The sequence below is a fragment of the Astatotilapia calliptera genome, chromosome 11 (assembly GCF_900246225.1).
Source record: "Astatotilapia calliptera chromosome 11, fAstCal1.2, whole genome shotgun sequence".
NCBI classification, from domain to species: Eukaryota; Metazoa; Chordata; class Actinopteri; order Cichliformes; family Cichlidae; genus Astatotilapia; species Astatotilapia calliptera.
Genome location: NC_039312.1, coordinates 18,322,524 through 18,342,209, shown reverse-complemented (window position 1 = coordinate 18,342,209; position 19,686 = coordinate 18,322,524). Strand labels below are relative to the sequence as shown.

At 40.9% G+C, this 19,686-nt stretch overlaps 2 protein-coding genes across 4 annotated transcripts; one reads left to right on the top strand and one right to left on the bottom strand.

The window, feature by feature from the left end:
- Positions 1–2,596: 2,596 nt before the first annotated feature.
- Positions 2,597–10,269, bottom strand: brd9 (bromodomain containing 9). The gene is made up of 17 exons (XM_026185390.1): positions 10,212–10,269; positions 9,471–9,691; positions 8,948–9,088; positions 8,731–8,860; positions 8,580–8,637; positions 7,677–7,821; positions 7,455–7,565; positions 5,122–5,309; positions 4,813–4,945; positions 4,608–4,683; positions 4,398–4,493; positions 4,173–4,305; positions 3,974–4,085; positions 3,805–3,861; positions 3,593–3,698; positions 2,982–3,152; positions 2,597–2,875 (listed from the first exon to the last, which is right to left on the bottom strand). Exons 1-17 carry the CDS (start codon positions 10,258–10,260, stop codon positions 2,775–2,777), a joined length of 2,028 nt encoding a protein of 675 aa, XP_026041175.1. The 5' UTR covers positions 10,261–10,269; the 3' UTR covers positions 2,597–2,774.
- Positions 9,665–17,110, top strand: trip13 (thyroid hormone receptor interactor 13). Of its 3 annotated transcripts, none has more exons than XM_026185393.1 (14): positions 9,665–9,719; positions 10,852–10,935; positions 11,223–11,382; positions 11,477–11,603; positions 13,091–13,146; positions 13,249–13,339; positions 13,430–13,502; positions 13,595–13,658; positions 13,745–13,831; positions 13,970–14,076; positions 14,613–14,766; positions 15,814–15,926; positions 16,021–16,090; positions 16,166–17,110. In XM_026185393.1, exons 2-14 carry the CDS (start codon positions 10,862–10,864, stop codon positions 16,259–16,261), a joined length of 1,272 nt encoding a protein of 423 aa, XP_026041178.1. In that variant the 5' UTR covers positions 9,665–9,719; positions 10,852–10,861; the 3' UTR covers positions 16,262–17,110. The 3 variants fall into 3 exon arrangements, with proteins under 3 accessions (XP_026041178.1, XP_026041177.1, XP_026041176.1); XM_026185392.1 differs by lacking the exon at positions 9,665–9,719 and adding an exon at positions 10,373–10,436; XM_026185391.1 differs by lacking the exon at positions 9,665–9,719 and adding an exon at positions 10,456–10,645.
- Positions 17,111–19,686: the final 2,576 nt, after the last annotated feature.

Genomic DNA, 19,686 nt, shown 5'->3' with positions numbered 1-19,686 from the left:
GTAATTGACATCTATCTCCGAAAAAGACTAAACATTTCTAGTCAACCACAGTGAGAGCCATTGCACATCAGTGACTCCTCCAGGAGATCACAAAAGAACAGCATCTAAAGAATTGCAGGCCTCACTAGTCTCAGTTAATGATTCAACAATAAGAAAAATACTGAATAAAAATGGCATCGGATGCCATGACAGAACTCGGCCCCTGTGACTTATCTGGGCCGAGTGTTTTGAAAGACTGATGAGAGATCACATCACTTCTTCACTTCCTGCCACCATCGACTCACTTCAGTTTGCTTACCGGACTAATCGTTCCACAGATGATGCCATATCTCACCTGCTCCACACATCCCTGAGTCACCTGGACACTGGCAGAGGGAATTATGTTAGGATGCTGTTCGTGGACTACAGTTCAGCATTCAACACAATAATTCCCTCTAAGCTTTTCACCAAGTTGACGGCTCTAGGACTCAGCTCATCACTGTGTCAGTGGATCCTCAACTTCCTCACAGACAGACCCCAATCAGTGAGGGTGGGAAAACAAGTCTCCCCCTCCATCTCACTCAGCACTGGAGTGCCTCAGGGCTGTGTTTTAAGCCCCCTGCTGTACTCACTGTACACTTATGACTGTGTAGCCACATCCGACACCACCTCCATTGTCAAGTTTGCTGACGACACTGCTGTTGTGGGCCTGATCTCCGACAACATCGAGACGGCCTACCTGGAGGAGATTAGGAACCTGGAGACCTGGTGCCAGGAGAATAACTTCCTCCTAAACATCAGCAAGACTAAGGAGCTGATCGTGGACTTCACTACAAAGCAGGCGAGGAATTACAAACCCCTCATCATGGTAAATGGCCTGTATTTATATAGCGCTTTACTAGTCCCTAAGGACCCCAAAGCGCTTTACATATCCAGTCATCCACCCATCCACACACACATTCGCACACTGGTGATGGCAAGCTACATTGTAACCACAGCCACCCTGGGGCGCACTGACAGAGGCGAGGCTGCCGGACACTGGCGCCACCAGGCCCTCTGACCACCACCAGTAGGCAACAGGTGAAGTGTCTTGCCCAAGGACACAACGACCGAGACTGTCCAAGCCGGGGCTCGAACCGGCAACCTTCCGATTACAAGGCGAACTCCTAACTCTTGAGCCACGATCGCCCCATCAGTGGCACGCCAGTGGAGAGAGTGGACAGTTTCCGATACCTGGGTGTCCACATCACTCAGGACCTGTCATGGTCCTGTCACATCAACACCCTGGTTAAGAAAGCCCGTCAGCATCTCTTCTTCCTCAGAAGACTTAGAGACTTCCATCTGCCACTGAAGGTGCTCAAGAACTTCTACTCCTGCACCATTGAGAGCGTCCTGACGGCAAACATCTGCACCTGGTTTGGGAACAGCACCAAGCAGGACAGACGAGATCTGCAAAGGGTGGTGCGCTCGGCAGAACGCATCATTCAATCAGAGCTCCCTGACCTGCTGTCTATCTACACCAAGCGGTGCAAGTCCCAAGCTAGGAAGATTATGATGGACCTCTCCCATCCCAACAATGGACTCTTCTCACTGTTGAGGTCTGGGAAGCGCTTCCGCTCCCTTAAGGCCAAAACAGAGAGAATGAGGAGGAGCTTTTTCCCCCAGGCTATTCGGGGCCTGAACCAGGTGTAGGACTGGACTCTCCCAAACACGTCACTATAAGACTGAACACACGTCACCACCACACATTTCCTATAATCCTATAATTCCTATCATTTATAATCCTTATCTTTATAATCTCTTCTGCTATCTGCACATTCTTTACTGTAAATTCCTAAGTTAATTTGTAAATTTTTGTAGTAAACTGTAAATTGTAAATATTGTAAAACTTTTCTTCTGTCATTTAATGGTCGGGCATTGTACAGCTACAAGCATTTCACCCCCATGTCATACTGTGTATGGTTGTGTGTGTGTGACAAATAAAATTTGAGTCACAGGGCCAGCGGCCTAAGCAAAGAAGCTCAAACCTCCCTCCCCCCCAGCCACCTTCTCCAGGCCAGCCAGGAAATATGATTTCACCAGCGTGTCCTGGGTCTGCACCAGGCCTCCTCCTGGTGGAACATGCTCAGGACACCTCACCCAGGAGGCATCCTTGTCAGATGCCTGAACCACCTGTACTGGCTTCTTTCAATGTGCAGGAGTAGAGGTTCTACTCTGACGTCCGGATGGCCGAAATCCTCACCCTATCTCTAAGGGAGAGGCCAGCCACCCTTTAGAGAAACTTCATTTCCACCACTTAAAACCCACAGATAAAAGCAGAACTTTATGGAAGGTTTGATTCCTGTTACATCTGCAGTAAAACATCTAATTTCACAAAAATACATCACACCGGCAGTCCATAGTGGTGATAGTATTATCGTCTGGACGATTAATTGCTGGAACCATGAATTCTGCTCTTTACCCTAATAAATGAAAACAGCATTTAAAAACTGCATTTTGCATTTACATGCAAAAAAAAAAAGAGGGCAAATGCTTTTTAACAACACTGTGTATAATCAGAATAAGTAAAAGATTTGTGTCTAATAACTGAGTGCACACATTCACAAACACAGGCACAAACATTTATTTTTCAAGTGCTGCAACTCATACAAAAACACACAATCACACTAGTCTGTACACTTATGTTCAGTCTTTAACAAAGGTCTGAGGCTCCTGCTTTCTTCACGGCAATTCAACAGTCCATAACAGAGTAGCCAGAGTGGTTAGCAACAGGATAACAGTGCGGCAGTGTGTGGTCAGCCGTTGGCCGTGTTCTCTGGCTCTGGAGACTGCAGGAACTCATAGGGATCATGAACCATTTCAGACTGGTCCCCAACACCCAGATGAGATGGGCTCCCTATGGATGCACGAAAAAATGGTTCTTATGTTGTATTGCTGGCACTAGTAGCTCATTTCATATAATCATTAAAATAAAGGGAAAAGAAGGCATTTGCTGGAGATACCTAAGTGGTGCTGGTCCCTCTCGGAGGCATTAGAGAGTGAGGACAGGTTGGATGAGGGTCTGGAACCAACTCTATCCACCTGCGCTTCTTGGAACTCCTGCAGGAGTTTATCAGCATCATCAAAAGGCTGCTGGCCCTCCTCATTACCTGGCTCTTTTTTCACCGTTTTGCCTGATATACAAAAAAAATATGGCTTCATTATCGGGAATTAAAGGGCACTTCATGCGACCTTAATAAGGGCGCATATCCATAAAAAACTAAACTAAAACTTGCACAATTCAGCTGAATTTTGTTAAGCAGAACATTATACATTTTTCCCACAGAAAGCTCCTCTAAACTTTGAGTACAGATTCAGTGGAAAAGAAAGTGAAACAGCAAATTCAGCATTTCTGTTCTATGCCAATGAAGGAGACGTGGCTGCCGCATGTGCTGAAAAATAGTAAACATGTTTACATGAAAATAATGCCCTTTATTCCAGCAACTCCAAATATTTACCTACCCCTATGGTAACATCACATTTACCTGGCTTCTCTTATCTAAATGTCATTGTATCTGAATTACTGATATAGAAATATGAATGTATATACAGCATGTTGATAGAGAACAATCACCTAATGAGTTAAGCATGGTGATATCCAGAGACATATCTGGATAAGTCTTCATTGACATGAAATCCAGCACCGAACTCCCCTCTCCCAGGCCAGCTCCATCTGCCATCTGAACAGAAAATATCCAGCTTGAATTAGTCAATCATTTCAGTTGAAACAAGAAAAACAATAATCAAAACATATTGTAGTATCTCCTTTCATGAGCCACAGCGTACCTGCATGTCACAGATGTTCGACTTGGTTTCGTCAGGTTTCAGCATTATATTTCTCTTCTGAAATGTTACAAATAAAGAAGCTTCGTAAACACAGCAGAGGAACTAAACTTTTCTTTAAGCAAGCAAAAAAAGAAAAAGAAGAAGAAGAAGAAAAAAAAAGAGACTATACCTGTCGTATCTGATTGACAGATTTTGTGTGATCGCCTGCGGTCATCTTGTCCAGGAGCCCGTCAACCCAATGCTTGGTGACACCGCTGCAGCCCTTGACAAACTCCTGTATACTTAAGTAGTGAAAACAGGTGATCAAAAATGAAAAACTTACCACAACTGGATAATTTATCAGTGCGATCAAAAAAATGACCGCCTACCTTAAAGCGCACTGAACCCCTGTGTCATCTCCATAGGCTGAATAGAGCATGTCCATCTCATCAGGTAACAAGTCTGCAAAAACAGAGTTCTTCTGGAGGCTCTGGACGTTGTAGGCACTGCTAAGAAAGGTCACTATACAAAGAGAAAGAAACTTGTTAAAAAGCACGAACTACTTAAAATAATTAAGATTAAGTAAATCAACGAAAATATATATTATCACATACCTTTGTGTCTCCTGTCATCTTTGAAGCCCAGGGTTGTTAACCCAGGCAGAAGCTTATTTGACAGAGAACTTAGATCCACTTTATGGGTCTCTTCCTCTGCAAAACAATAAATCAAACTGGGTTCTTACAGAGATATCACATATTATAATGATATAGCAGAAATAAAAAGGTTTTAGTAGATATATAAAAGGCCGTGTAGTGGTAGCAAACCTTCTGCATCAGGATCGAGTTGATTTACAACAGTATACAAAAGAGAACTGTCAGACTCCTTACGCAAATACCCCATCTGAAAAAGCAAAACACTGGGTAAATTAAACGCTTTAAAAGCTGTCAGCTCTAATAATAAAAAAGAGCTATAACTTGTGTAAACATTGGATACAACTGGATTGTATAAAAAGTGTTCAAAGTGTAAAACCTTGGAGTTTGGCATGTATCTGTTGATGCGGTCGTGAGCTTCATCTGCAGAATGTTCAACCAGCGCCAGAACATGCTCCTCTGCTGTGCTGTCAGTCAAGCTGCATGCGTTTCCCTCTGGTTCATACAGGTAACTGAGACGGCAGAAATGTTACACAGTATCAGTATACAGACGAGGTGTTGTGTGACAAGATTCACAATGCATCCGGTGTCAAGCACTTCCCCACTGTCTTCTCTGAATATGTTAGTCTGAACACGTTCGCAAAAAAAGTAAAGGTGACATGAAATGTAGACACTGTTCAGGGAATACCTGATGACTTCCTTCATGTCCTTGGCTGGCTGCTTCCTGGGCTTCCTTGGAGATTCCATTGGAATGTGGATCGTCTCTGGAGGAGGAATGTCAGCTGTCAGGTCTTCATCCCCCAAAATGGCTGCTTGCTGGGTAAAATCCATGTCCTGCATGAATGACATGCTGCGTTTCAGAGCCAAAAGCCGTTCCTGGACAACGAGTAGAAAGAAAAAAAAAAAAAAAAAGACACAATATTTAAATTCCACTTTTATGGAAAAGCAATAATAAACAATGATATTGGTAGTAAAGCATTTGTACCGATTCCATAAACATGTGACTGTATATTTTAACCAAAGCAAAAACGTATATCCTCAAGTTTTGGGTTTAGAACATCAAGGTTTGCATTACTAGTAGCATTAGTTAACAACATTTGCAGTCGATTGAATATTGTTTAAATTAATGGTACAGTGGGGCAAAAAAGTATTTAGTCAGCCACCGATTGTGCAAGTTCCCCCACTTAAAATGATGACAGAGGTCAGTAATTTGCACCAGAGGTACACTTCAACTGTGAGAGACAGAATGTGAAAAAAAAATCCATGAATCCACATGGTAGGATTTTTAAAGAATTTATTCGTAAATCAGGGTGGAAAATAAGTATTTGGTCACCTCAAACAAGGAAAATCTCTGGCTCTCACAGACCTGTAACGTCTTCTGTAAGAAGCTTTTCTGTCCCCCACTCGTTACCTGTATGAATGGCACCTGTTTGAACTCATCATCTGTATAAAAGACACCTGTCCACAGCCTCAAACAGTCAGACTCCAAACTCCGCCATGGCCAAGACCAAAGAGCTTTCGAAGGACACCAGGAAAAGTATTGTAGACCTGCACCAGACTGGGAAGAGTGAATCTACAATAGGCAAGCAGCTTGGTGTGAAAAAATCAACTGTGGGAGCAATCATCAGAAAATGGAAGACATACAAGACCACTGATAATCTCCCTCGAGCTGGGGCTCCACGCAAGATCTCATCCCGTGGGGTCAAAATGATCATGAGAACGGTGAGCAAAGATCCCAGAACCACACGGGGGGACCTGGTGAATGACCTGCAGAGAGCTGGGACCAAAGTAACAAAGGTCACCATCAGTAACACACTACAACGGCAGGGAATCAAATCCCGCAGTGCCAGACGTGTCCCGCTGCTGAAGCCAGTGCATGTCCAGGCCCGTCTGAAGTTTGCCAGAGAGCACATGGATGATACAGCAGAGGATTGGGAGAATGTCATGTGGTCAGATGAAACCAAAGTAGAACTTTTTGGTATAAACTCAACTCGTCGTGTTTGGAGGAAGAAGAATACTGAGTTGCATCCCAAGAACACCATACCTACTGTGAAGCATGGGGGTGGAAACATCATGCTATGGGGCTGTTTTTCTGCCAAGGGGACAGGACGACTGATCCGTGTTAAGGACAGAATGAATGGGGCCATGTATCGTGAGATTTTGAGCCAAAACCTCCTTCCATCAGTGAGAACTTTGAAGATGAAACGAGGCTGGGTCTTCCAACATGACAATGATCCAAAACACACCGCCCGGGTAACAAAGGAGTGGCTCTGTAAGAAGCATTTGAAAGTCCTGGAGTGGCCTAGCCAGTCTCCAGACCTCAACCCCATAGAAAATCTGTGGCGGGAGTTGAAAGTCCGTGTTGCTCGGCGACAGCCCCAAAACATCACTGCTCTCGAGAAGATCTGCATGGAGGAATGGGCCAAAATACCAGCTACTGTGTGTGCAAACCTGGTAAAGACCTATAGTAAACGTTTGACCTCTGTTATTGCCAACAAAGGTTATGTTACAAAGTATTGAGTTGTATTTTTGTTATTGACCAAATACTTATTTTCCACCCTGATTTACGAATAAATTCTTTACAAATCCTACCATGTGGATTCATGGATTTTTTTTTTTCACATTCTGTCTCTCACAGTTGAAGTGTACCTCTGGTGCAAATTACTGACCTCTGTCATCATTTTAAGTGGGGGAACTTGCACAATCGGTGGCTGACTAAATACTTTTTTGCCCCACTGTATATCTTCGGAGTGATTCGTTGGATTGCAACACCCAAATCAGTTTTATTTGTATGTGAGAGTCGTACAACTCTGCTACTAAAAATATCAGCACTTTGAATATATTCCATAACTGTGTATGGAACATGATTTGACTGCTAATAACTTCCTTTGTGATCTCTGTTGCTGTGCTGTTTTATCTTTATAAAACAACAATATAATGTACACATCAACAACAATCATACACTGTTGTTATAACAAATGAATAAAGTGTTTTTGCCTTTGGTTTGCTTGACCGTGTTACCTTGCTCATCATCTTGAATCCTGTGTGAAGCAATTTCTTTGCAGCCTTGTAGTAGACAGTCTCTGGTCGGTTGTATACCATGGCATTATCACACATCAGTTTAAAATCAGCCTGAGGAACAAAAAGTGTTCAGTCAACTATGAAGGCTGCAGGTTTAATGCCCAACATCTTTAAGCTGGGAAGAAAATCTAATTCACAATTAGATGTTAAAGGCACCCTCACCTTAAATTCTGTTACTGTTTTATAGTCATTGTTTCTATTCTTGTCTTTCATGGTGCTGAAGTCCATAGGATGTTTGATGATCATTGAGTAACCAGGAGCGATTGCATCTGTTACTGGAGATGCAAAGAACCCATGGGGATCTTTCCTGGAAAGATGAGAGACACACCATCAATGTTATTGAAAGCACCAGCTTTTAGACTTGTTTAGACGTGTCCAGTGTTCTGATCTGATCAAGAATGTTATCTTTCAGGTCAAAATGGTCATTATTAATGGATCTTGCTGTGCTTTTATCAAACAAAGAATTTCATAATGTAGCCTTATTCACATGCCACATTTTGTAATCTGTGATAAAAAAACAGGGCTTCCCCTCAGTTCTTCAAAAGAATAATAATTCATTATCTGCTAGGTTAATGTTTGAAAGCATGTCAAAGGAGCGATATTTATTGGCCATGTTCAAAATGTAGCATGCTGGTGTTCCACGACAGAACAGCAAATGCAAAATGCTCTATTTTTAGAACATTATTAGCAGGAAAGTAATGCGAACCTCCCTCTCTAAGAGAATATATGTGTTTATCTAAGCTCATGCTAATCTGCCAAGTGGACTGTGGGAAAAGACACATGCAAAACTGACATTTTTAACCTACTGGTATAAAAAAGGAAACAGAACTACTGTGGACTGCGCTCATCGTAATATGTACAGTTAGGGCCACATATATTTGGACACTGACACAAGTTCTGTTTTTTTTAACCTGTTTACCGAAACATTTTCTAGTTATAGTTACATAATGGACATGGACATAATGTGTAGACTCAGCTTTCATTTGAGGGGATCAAATGCAATGAAGGTATCTGCGGTGCCTGCATTTGGAAGATTTTGCTGTAAACAGACAACACTGTTCTTACCTCTGCAGCTGCCTCAGAAAGTGTTCTAGCAGCTGTTGCCGTGGTGTGGACTCATTCTCTAAATCGGGCAAACATAAACTTACAAGTAAATTTTTGCCCAAATATAAAATGCTTGTAAAAACTGTATGCGCTTATAGACAGGTAGTCTTGCCTTGCTGTGTCCGGCACGCTCTGACTGGCCTGTCTCCTGGTTGTTCTACGTCCACCTTCACAGTGGGGTGAAACTCCTCCCCTTCGGGCTCTATTTCAAACCGTTCTTTCTTCTTCTTTTTCTCTTCTGGCTGTAGAGACACACAGAATGTAAACAACTTGTCAAAAATAACCATAATAATTTATTGGTCACAATCTTAAGATTTAAGTTTTATCACCTCCAATCCAATACTTTTTGACAGTGTGAATGGTTCAACAGGTCCAGCACCACCACCACCACCACTACTACTACTAGCAACAGTCACTGCTGCCGCCTCTGATTCACTCTGCTCCCGCTCCCTCTTCTTCCTTTTCTCCTCCTGTGAAATGGTAAATAGTAAATGGACTGATTGTTATATAGCACTTTTCTACTCTCCCAGAGCACCCAAAACGCTTTATACAAGAAGCCTCATTCACACAAGCACTGTCTTTGACACTTAAGTGCAATCTACCGATCAAAAACATTCATACGTCAATGGATGCATCAGAGAGCATCAGTATCATTATCTTGCCCAAAGATATATGGCATGCAGACTGGAGCAGCCAGAGATCAAACCACCAACCTTCCGATCAGTAGATGACCTGCTCTACCTCCTGAGCTACAGCCACCCCAATGAAATGAAAGCCAATTAAAAAACAAACAACTTAAAAGTAGTAAATGGTGCATTAGTCACGCAGAAGAACGAAATTCAGCTACCTAACCTTTCTTCGCCTTCTCTCCTCATCATCTACATATTTGTCTTTATCCTTTTCAGATTTTTTCTTCTTCTTTTTCTTCTTTTCTTTGTGACGTTCTCGCTCGTGGTCTGATCTGTCATCGTAGTAGCTGGAGTCATGGCCGGACCCAGAGAGTTCAGTCACTTCGCTTCCTCCAACTTTGAGCACAAGCTTCAGAGGCTTCTCAAGAGCTTTGTCCTCATAGTCTACAACCAAAACGAAGAATTGGTAAAGGTATTGTGTCAGGCAATAGCAGTGACAAAGTAGAAGGGCAGTATGAAAGAAGTTGACATTAACATGCAGATTTTCTTTTAAAAAAACGAAGGACTTTACACGCCAAACTGGTTATTATATAAAAAAAAGGCATAATAAGCTCTCTGGTTTATATAAAATATAAGGCATAATAATCTCTTTGTTTATTTTTTTATGTATGTATGTATTTTTTTCCTACTTACAACCCAAATACAGTTTGTAATTTTTAGAAGTGTTTTATAATAATTTATAACGTAAAACAAACAACAATAAGAACATAGTATACAACGTAATGCAGCAAAGTGATTAATGCGAGATTTTAGCTATACATAATTCCACCAGTAGATGAATGAATGAATACTATACATAAACTAAACTCTGTCAGTTTTAATGCTAGCTAACATAATGCTAGCTAGAACAAAAGCGACGCTGCAGTGAGCGCTCGGTGTGCAAATAAAATGTGCTCTAATGTACCGTCAACTGTTCTCCATTCCGGTTTATGCTTCTTATGTTTTTTCCCCATGTTTCTGTTCAAATTCTCAAAGTCGTAAATTTATTCCAATTAACACTGGTCGCTAGCGTTAGCCTAGCTGTGAGAGAGACGGTCTTCTTCTTCTTCTTCTTTGTGTTTAACGGCGGTTGGCAACCAACGTAAAGCAGCATTACCGCCTCCTACTGTTCCGGAGTATGGGTCAGACAGTGAGTTTACAAGCTGTATCAAAAAAACAAAAAAAACCAAGAGAGACGGTGGGCAGATGTGACGCTACAAAAACTACTGTCGTATTTCCGGTTTAAACAAAACGCGCGGAATTCGACTCATAAATATCGGCAGCACACGGTTGATAGTAAAAATACACCAGATGTTTGATTGATACGACTAAACAGTTTGACGACGCTAATGTTTTAAGGTTTGGGTTTTGTTTTGTCACCTCAGCAGGTTATTTTGTTCAAATGAGGCAGCTGGGTTAGCTAGCTCACGTTTACAGCCTTACCCGGTTTAGCTAGCTTGCTAACGCGATGTAGTGATGGGTTTTGGTTCAGTACTTAATAAAATACAGAAGCTCTCTGAGACTTGCTGTTGTTAAAGCCGCAGTTATTGCTCTGGTGTTCACAGTTCTTCGGCAATGGAGGATGACAGGATGGAGACGGGAAACCTCACACCAAAAATCCATGTGGAAGTTCACGTTAAATCTGACAGGTGGGTAGTTTAATCCTAGTGTAAACAGTGAAGTTATTATTAGGTCAAACCCATACACAGGTGATAAAGGACATGAAAAGCTAAAATGCCTCCTTTAGTTTACTTTGACCCTTTGAACTCAAATGACTCATTTTTTTCCACCAAAGATTTAAATATGTTTCAAGTCATGTCTGATGATAACGTTTGTTTAAAACAAATCAGCAATGGTATTGTCATAGTACCAGCCAGAAGCTAGATATATACACGCATGCCTTCTTGTGATTTGTGATTTGTGTTTCATATTTCAGCACAGCTAAACGGTCTGAGGTGAAAATGCATGTTCAGAGTTTACTGAACTGTCACAGCATGGTGTTTGGAAACTACGCATGGACAGAGTTTGACGATGACTTCCTTCAGAAGCATGTGGCATCTGTGGTTATAGCTGATCTAGAAGAAATAGTTACACAGGTCTGTTATTTCAGTTTGTTTTGGGGATGAAAGCTCTGCAGTATCATTGTATTAGTAAAGCTTTATACTTATTAATTTTTATTCTCCCTTTCAGCCCCTTGATTTGAAGAACTGCTGTGTCTCTTTTCACATCTTCACACTGAGCGAAGATGGACCTAGCATGCTCACTTTGGAGGAGGATGAGGAGCTTTCAGCAGCAAACCACTGGTTGCTGCCTGCAGGTAACACTGCGTTCAGTTTAATTCGCTTTGCTGTCATTAAAGCAAAACCAGTGCAATAAATTGTCTCTTATAGGTAGGTTGCAGTTGTTGTTGTTGTTGGCAGTGTGTGACAGTTTCTGGTCTAGTGATTGTGTGCAAAACAGTGTATGACTATGCATTTAATAAGTCATTCATAAAGGACTTTGCAACATATTGTTATAGAGACATGAGAAATTTACTGTCCTGGGGTGGAGAAAGGAAAAAATGAGCCTTGGTGGCATTTCAAAAACACTTGGTGTCAGTGTTTTTTGGTAGATATCTCTAATAACAGGTAGCTGATTGCTAACAGTACGCTCAGCTGCTGTGACTTTCCTCTGCAGTGCCCTTTCGTCAGCCAAGGCAGAGTTGCTGTACCAAACTGTAAGATGGGAACATGGAAAATAATGCTATAATATTTGTACAGTGGTGAAGCTGGAGAAGTGGAGAAACTTGTTTTGTGACAAATGGGCCCTTTTCAGCCGCCTCATGAAGTGGTGGCGACACTAGGCCTTCTTTATCAGACGGGAGATAAAGAGACCAAATCAAGTCCTCAGCAATATAGACATCATTTCTTTGGTCTCTTTAACATTAAGGTCAAGGTTTTTTTTAGAGGACTGTATCACCAGATGCTGGATCTTCTTTTCATTGTTCTGTGGACCATCTTGTTTTTTTTTATTAGATATTTGGACAGTCAATGTGACGCCATCTGCGTATAGTGGAGGATAATAGTATAATATAGGATGTATGTAGGATGGAAATGGTCGTTTGGGTATGTTCCAGCAACATCTATCATCAGGAGGTTCTCAGAAAAAACATCTCATTTAACAGGCAGTAAAGGACTGGAGAGCAATGATTGATGGTCACGATACGTCTCCAACGCAGCTTTAAAAAAGGAGGGGGAGAAGATATTGGATCCATGTGACCCTGCAATCTTCCTGCATTGAGTTACAAACTGACATATTTTAACCAAAATCTTTTTAAATGACATTTTTGTATCTTCATGGTACAAGGTCTGTGCTGAAATGTTTATGGATCATATTAAGAGTAGGAATGAGTATTATACAGCAGAAAGAATTGTGAAAATCTAGCGCTTATTTAAACGTTTCTTTACTTTTTGCTAGTATCAAAATTGGGATTTCATTTGTGTGTTTGAATCCAGCATGACCAAAACCTACTTTGCAAATGTATCAGTATTTTACATTATGATGTTCTTGTTACAAATGTACAGGCTACATGTTTCTGTCAAACAGGCCTCAAGATCCTGCTGCCATGTTGCTGGTGGAGCATCTGCTTTTTATTTCTTCTTTTTATGGGATAAAAATAAAATAATCTTGGTTTAGCATTCGAGATCTGTGGGTGTAAAGCTTGGTGAGCATGTTGTGCTACTGAGGATGATATTTTTTTTCTTGCAGCTCATAAGCATTTTCTGTTCTATTATATATGTTAAGTTGCTTTTTTCTTTTTAACAGCTGAATTTCATGGGATTTGGGAAAGTCTGGTTTATGAAACTGGAGTCAAAACTCAGGTAAAATAAATTACAGCTGTTTAGGAATTAGGAAAAATGATCAAATAGCCTGATGTGTAACCTAATGCTTCTTAACTTTACCTTATTTCCCCTTTTCTCTAGCTCCTGGATTATGTCACAACAACAATTTATTTCTCAGACAAAAATGTTGACAGCAACCTGATTTCATGGAATCGTGTTGTTCTGCTTCATGGTAAATATTTAAGAAGGGAATTTCTACAGTGATTGTTATTACATTGGAACAAAGAGTAATGACTGTCTCTCTTTGTTTGCCCACATTCAGGACCTCCAGGCACAGGGAAAACATCACTGTGCAAAGCTCTCGCCCAGAAACTGTCAATCAGACTGTCAAGTCGGTAAGATCGTCCTCATTCTAGTGAAACCGCTCCAGCTATGACTACACCAGCACTTTTCATTTCCAAATACACCTTTTTTTTCTCCCCTGCAGGTATTTATATGGCCAATTTGTTGAGATAAACAGCCACAGTTTGTTCTCAAAGTGGTTCTCAGAGGTACACCTGGGTCTTTTTTTCTTTTTCTTTTAATGTTTTTGTTACTTGTATTGTCTCCTGTAGCTAATTATGCCTATTTTTCACAGAGTGGCAAGCTGGTCACAAAGATGTTTCAAAAGATCCAACAGCTGATTGATGACAAAGACGCTCTTGTGTTTGTTCTGATTGATGAGGTAAAATGAAGTGTATTTATTTCATTTTGATTTGCTTCTGTGTCTTTTATGTTTCTCTAAGACAGGAGAACTTCTTGCCAACTGGTTGTACTTTGTTATGTTGAAGTGTGATTGAAACGGTTTCTCTTTTGTGAACAGGTGGAGAGTTTGACAGCAGCAAGAAATGCCTGCCAGGCAGGAACAGAGCCTTCTGATGCCATTCGTGTGGTCAACTCGGTCCTCACGCAGCTGGACCAGATCAAACGGTCAGAATGCAAACCTTTCTTAGTGATTTTATTTGTTTTAAATTAGAGATCGACTCTGTACTAGTCTGTTGTAGTGGAGAGAGAGCAGTGTGAAAATGAAGCTGTTGTTTAACACATGGTTAAAAGCTTTCAGTAGAGACCAAAAGATTGGAATTGCAGAGAGAAGTGGTGGAAATGAGCCTCCTCTGTAGGGTATCTTGGTTCTCCCTTTAAGACAGAGGAGGAGCCCAGAGCTGAGCTGCTACACCTCTACATTGAAAAGAGCAGCTGATATGGTTTGGGCATCTAAACAGGAGGCTCTGAGGCAGAACCGGGGCATACTTGAAGACAATATGTCTCTTGGCTGACTTGGAACATAACATTTCCATGAGACGTAACCTTTTAGGGTGGCTGTGGAGACTGAAGTCTGAGTTTCTCTGCTAAAACTGCTACTGACCCAAACTTGGAGTGACAGAAAGTAGATGGATGGATTATTTACTTATTATGTCCTACTTTAAACAAGTTGTTCTGTGTTGGCTATTGGGCTGATATTTCAGACATTCCAATGTAGTGATCTTGACGACCTCCAATGTGACAGAAAAAATCGACTTGGCCTTTGTAGACAGAGCTGATATCAAGCAGTACATCGGACCGCCATCTGAAAAAGGCATTTACAACATCTACCTCTCCTGCCTGGAGGAGCTGATGAAGGTAATCCAGTAATCTGGCAGCAGTTTATTTCCACTTCTAAAGTGAAACACATCTGACTTAAATGTTTTTCCATCTAAAATTGCAACTACACGGTCACGAGGTGGGCAACCAAACTTGGCATACAGGTCTATAATAGATATTTTGATGTCACCATATTGTGTAGTAACCACCTGACCAAAAAGAGCACTTTGCCAGTAGGAAACGAATGTCAGTTTCCTGAAATGTTACATACGTATGGCAGCCATCTGGTGCAGTGCACACCATGCTGTCCAGTGCCAGGCATTGTACCTTGCAATCTCTGTATGAGTGTTTGTGTAACTGAATGAAGACACTGTAAACTGCTCTTGATAAAAGGGCTACATAATGTACATATAGCAGTTTATTCCAACAAAATATTGATAGAACAATTAAAAAAAAAAAAAAGTCATGGTGCAAAATACAATTTAAGCATATTTAAGGAAAGCGAAGCGGTACTGATTTGTAACTTGGGCTTGTTATGATGTTGTATAATATGATATTTTACTACAGTACACATCTAACTAGGCAGCTCATTCTCTTGAAATGGGGTCAACTTGAAAGATGTGAAATGTAAAAGTAAGGTCAGAGGTCAAATGTGACATATTTGGATGCAAATAAGTGCATCCAGGTGCAAAACAAAACAACCCCACGAGAACCTTTGGAGGAGGTGGTCTCCAAAGGAACTCCAGAGCGGTTTGTTTATTTTGTGAACGTGATCCAATCTGAACAGACCACCAAGTGTAAATTAAAAATTTGAGCTAAAAACATCCCAAAGTCACGTATGCTTTGTAATCGCAGTGCGGCAAAGGACTACAGATGTGCAAAGGTCTGTACGGGCCAGTGACTAGCTGTTAAATTAACATTAATTCTCAGTTTTCTCACACAGGACATTCTTCCTGTATTTAGGTTTTTTGCAGAAATTTCTTGACAGAAAAATCACAAGAGGCACTTTTAAAATTCAGCTTATGTAAATAAAATGCAATTTTGTTTTCCGACACGTCTCTGAGTTGTGATCTCGGATGTACACAGTGCCAGATCATCTACCCCCGGCAGCAACTGTTTACCATGTTTGAGCTCGAGACGATGGGCTTTGCAAAGAGTGAGGTGTCCGAACACAGTCTAAACCTGAGGAACATTGCTATGTAAGTGCGCATTCCAATAAGCAGCATCTAAATCAGAGTGTGGGAAGCGAAAAGAGATGGAGGCCAATGCTCAGTTTTTTCTTTTTCTTTTCAGAAAAAGCAAAGGTTTGAGCGGAAGAGCACTCAGGAAGTTACCATTTATAGCCCATGCACTCTTTGTAAAGGTAGGTATTTGATTGTTTTCTCCTGACAAACATACGATTCACATGGGCTTTTTAAAATGGTTTGTTGTCTTGCAGACACCAACAGTAACGCTTGAGAGGTTTCTGGAGGCTATGGGCCAAGCTGTGGAAAAACAGAAGGAGGAAAAAGCTAACTTGGTCAATGGTATCTGAACCTGCTGAAATTCCCACAGGCTGACTGATTGTGCCTTGTTTGTGGTTTAAAACCTATAAAACATCTTTTTTATAGAGCTTAATCAGTTCATTTGTCAGCACTACATTCAATATACATACACACAAATGCTATTTTAACAAGTGCTGTAACACAAAAGTGTTTATTCAGGTAATTTTTCTGGTGCTACTCTCTTAAATTACCAAGACCATATCTATGTCGACAGAGGAATTGTAATTTTAAGTTGTAGCCCCCAATGCTTGAATTTTTCTTTGTTTTATATGCTATTAACAAATATGTTTACTCTTTTCTCACTTCCAAAGTATTTAATATTTGTTGCTTTAACCATAACTGTTTCTTTTTGTTTTTCTTTTTTTAAACCTATACTATTTGTGCACAGACATTAGATCAGTCAGTGTGTAGCTATGCTGACATGACAGCTTGTGAGTCCCACAATGGGCCAACAGACTCACCGGACAACAAATCCAAAATATAGTAAACATGTTGCTGTTTGTTATGAACGGTTAACCTGTGTGTGTTATTATGTGTTCTTGTTAATTGGTCCCATTCAAGGTCGCTTATTTCACCTGACAAGTTTGTAAGCTCAGCTGGCTGCGTCCCCTACAGAGGGGGTTTATGCCTGTGCATGAATCACTTGATGCAAAAAAACAAAACAAAAACGTGAGTGGACTTTACCCTTCACATACAATCTGCTTTGTGCTCTGTTCGCATGTTTGTTTGTTTGTTTTTTTTATAAATGAATGTGATAAATCCAATTTAAACTATCTGGGTTTGTTGTTTATTGGTTTAATTTTGTATATAACCTTGTAATAAACAGCATTGTTTCCTGATTGCAGTGTCTGATGCATTTTGGAGATTTTAATACACTACGTCCACCACTTGGGGGCGCAATGAGGCTGTAATGCAGTTCTATACATAAACAGAATTCAGTTTATTACAGATTCTGATTTGCATGGTTGTCTCAGAAAGGGCAATAAGACAAGATGGATCACGATAAGGTGGCAATAAAAGCTAATTGCATATAATCTTGTGGTAAGCTTGTATCAACTAGATGAACAATGGGGTTTTTTTGGGAGGGTTACCAACAAAGTCCTGCAAATATCAAATGTTACCTTACAACAAAGCAACAAAAGAGCAGTTCTACCTAATATTCCTCCTTTATGATACAGGCCCATGCACGGGAATTTAAAGTGATTCATGGTTATGATTTGGGACTGTGAGCTCTTACATGTTGCGGTCTTCCACTGTGGACTAAAAACCAAAAGGTTGAAAGATGACTGAGTTTGAAATGCGTCACTCCTGTACACAGTTTATACGAACAGATCGGTGGTTTCGTTGTTCGTATGAACATGTTTTGCATTCTGTGAATGCTCTGCTGCTTTGCATGTCAGCTGCCGGCTTCAAACAATGTGCCCTTTGTTTGTTGCTGGCAACAGCTTTTTCATTCCACTTCAAAGGTGAATCCTGTAGGCTGTTCCTGAATGTAAAAGGAAAGCAAATGTTGGATTTGTCTTCATTTGCACGCTCCAGACCTGCTCAATCATAACACTGTCACCTTTACAGTGACCTTTACTGCGTGTTTTATTAAGCTTGTAAGTATTTTATTGGTGGATTTGATTATGCTGTCAAAGGTCTATAATTAAGATGGAAAAAAACGAAGATTTATGCTATAATTAAGACCAACCCAGAATGGATTTCCCCTCATGCATAAAGACTGCATTTGTGTGAATTGCCCCTTTAGTGCCATGTTATCTTTTATACCTAATTGTTTGGCTCCCATTATATCTATTTGTCAGTGAATTTTTGAGTAAGATGAATCACATGAGGGAGCTCAACTTGTCTCTAATCTGATCAGTGATTACAAAGGTGAGAGAAAAAGGGGGTAGTAGAGAAAGGGAGAGCTGTAAGAACGGGCATGGTAAATAAAACCATAATTGCTCTGTCTGCAGGCCTTTTTCTTTTCACTGTAGTCTCTCCAAAAGCAGGCAGCTGTTAAAAGGCAATCAAGCCGGAGAAGGAAGAAAAGTCAAAAGCCTTATTGTTATGGGGATTTTATCACTGTTTCAAGCAGACTTAAAATGTCAGAAAACTCCAAACAAAACAAACAGTCTGATGTTTATCCTCTCAACCGTTGTTCAGGTACATTGCTGAAAGCAATGGAATATACCTTTATGTGCCAATGGTGATTCAAATAGAGGGGTGGGGGTTAACTTACACTCTTACTTATATGCGCGGTAAGAGGAAAGTGAGCCAAGCTGCACACGAACTATGGAAATTATCACTCATCTCCTCTGAGTTTTTAAGAGGTTATGATTTACATTGCTGGTCTAAAAGTGTGATACTCAGTTGTTAGTTTAGAAATACTTTTTGCCTTTGCCAGCGTGGTAATCCACATCCATTGCACAAATGCATACTGAGAGCCCATAAAGCCGAAGCAGTGTTGGCTTTTCAATTCTTCTACATGGCAGCCTTTGATCATAAACTAGTGCTTTTATCCAAATGAACATTTCCCTCAGAAGAAAACCGCAGCGTGCTCTTTCTGTCTCTCTCTCTCTGTATCTGTTCCCAGTCAAGACTGTCCTGTCAGAAATTATGAACAATTGTTGTTTCTCGAGTCTGTTGAGATTTCTGTACCCCATATGTTTGTCATCCATTTAAGCAGGATGTTAGAAGGCGTAGGAGAACGAGGATGAAGGAGAGATACCTTGTAAAGAGACTGAATCCTTGGAGCCGGGCTGCATGAAGAAATTGTGATAATTAGGCGCAGCAAGTAGGATCAAAGGAAGCTGCCATCAATGAGCTATGCAAATGTCGACTCGTCCTGTCAACCGCAGACAGTGATCTAAGATTTCTGCGTCTTTGAGGAGTCATATAGCAGTCACACTGATAGAAAGAGCTATACTGCTGCACATTAAAGGTATGGCAGTAAAAGTGGGACGCTATCATACAGTACCACCCTCAGAAAGAATAACATGTTTCAGTGGCTCTGAGAATACATGCTCATCCACGCAGCTCTCCAACAACAAGGTTTAAGTGCAAGACTGTGATGTGACAGCAGCACGTGGAGGAGACAGCAGAGTGTATCACAACAGTTTGTGTCTAGGTTTCCACGCAAAAGATCAAAGTAACACCTTTCTTGATTTCTTAAAGGATTTGCACGACCGAGGAACATTTACAAAACAGAAACATTAGCTTCACACTGAGCGAGACATTGCTGTAGTAAATTAATATTTATATAGCGCGTGGAATGTGTCCTGCGATTGGGCTCTTTTAACACTGTGCCAAAGGAAACAAACTATAAAAGTGCTGAGGAGCTTTTGAAGTCTGCTGGGCTGAAGTACAACATGTTCTTCCTGGCTGTCTTCAATAAACAATAGTTATCTTTGGCATCTACTGTGCATATATG

Coding starts and splice junctions, on each gene's coding strand:
- trip13 (XM_026185393.1), top strand. CDS start 10,862: ATGGAGGATGACAGGATGGAGACGGGAAACCTCACACCAAAAATCCAT. Junction 13,659..13,744: donor TCTCAAAGTGGTTCTCAGAG/GTACACCTGGGT, acceptor TATTTTTCACAG/AGTGGCAAGCTGGTCACAAA. Junction 15,927..16,020: donor AACCTGAGGAACATTGCTAT/GTAAGTGCGCAT, acceptor TTTTCTTTTCAG/AAAAAGCAAAGGTTTGAGCG.
- brd9 (XM_026185390.1), bottom strand. CDS start 10,260: ATGGGGAAAAAACATAAGAAGCATAAACCGGAATGGAGAACAGTTGAC. Junction 9,692..10,211: donor GGAATGGAGAACAGTTGACG/GTACATTAGAGC, acceptor TTTTGGTTGTAG/ACTATGAGGACAAAGCTCTT. Junction 4,946..5,121: donor GACATGAAGGAAGTCATCAG/GTATTCCCTGAA, acceptor CTGCCGTCTCAG/TTACCTGTATGAACCAGAGG.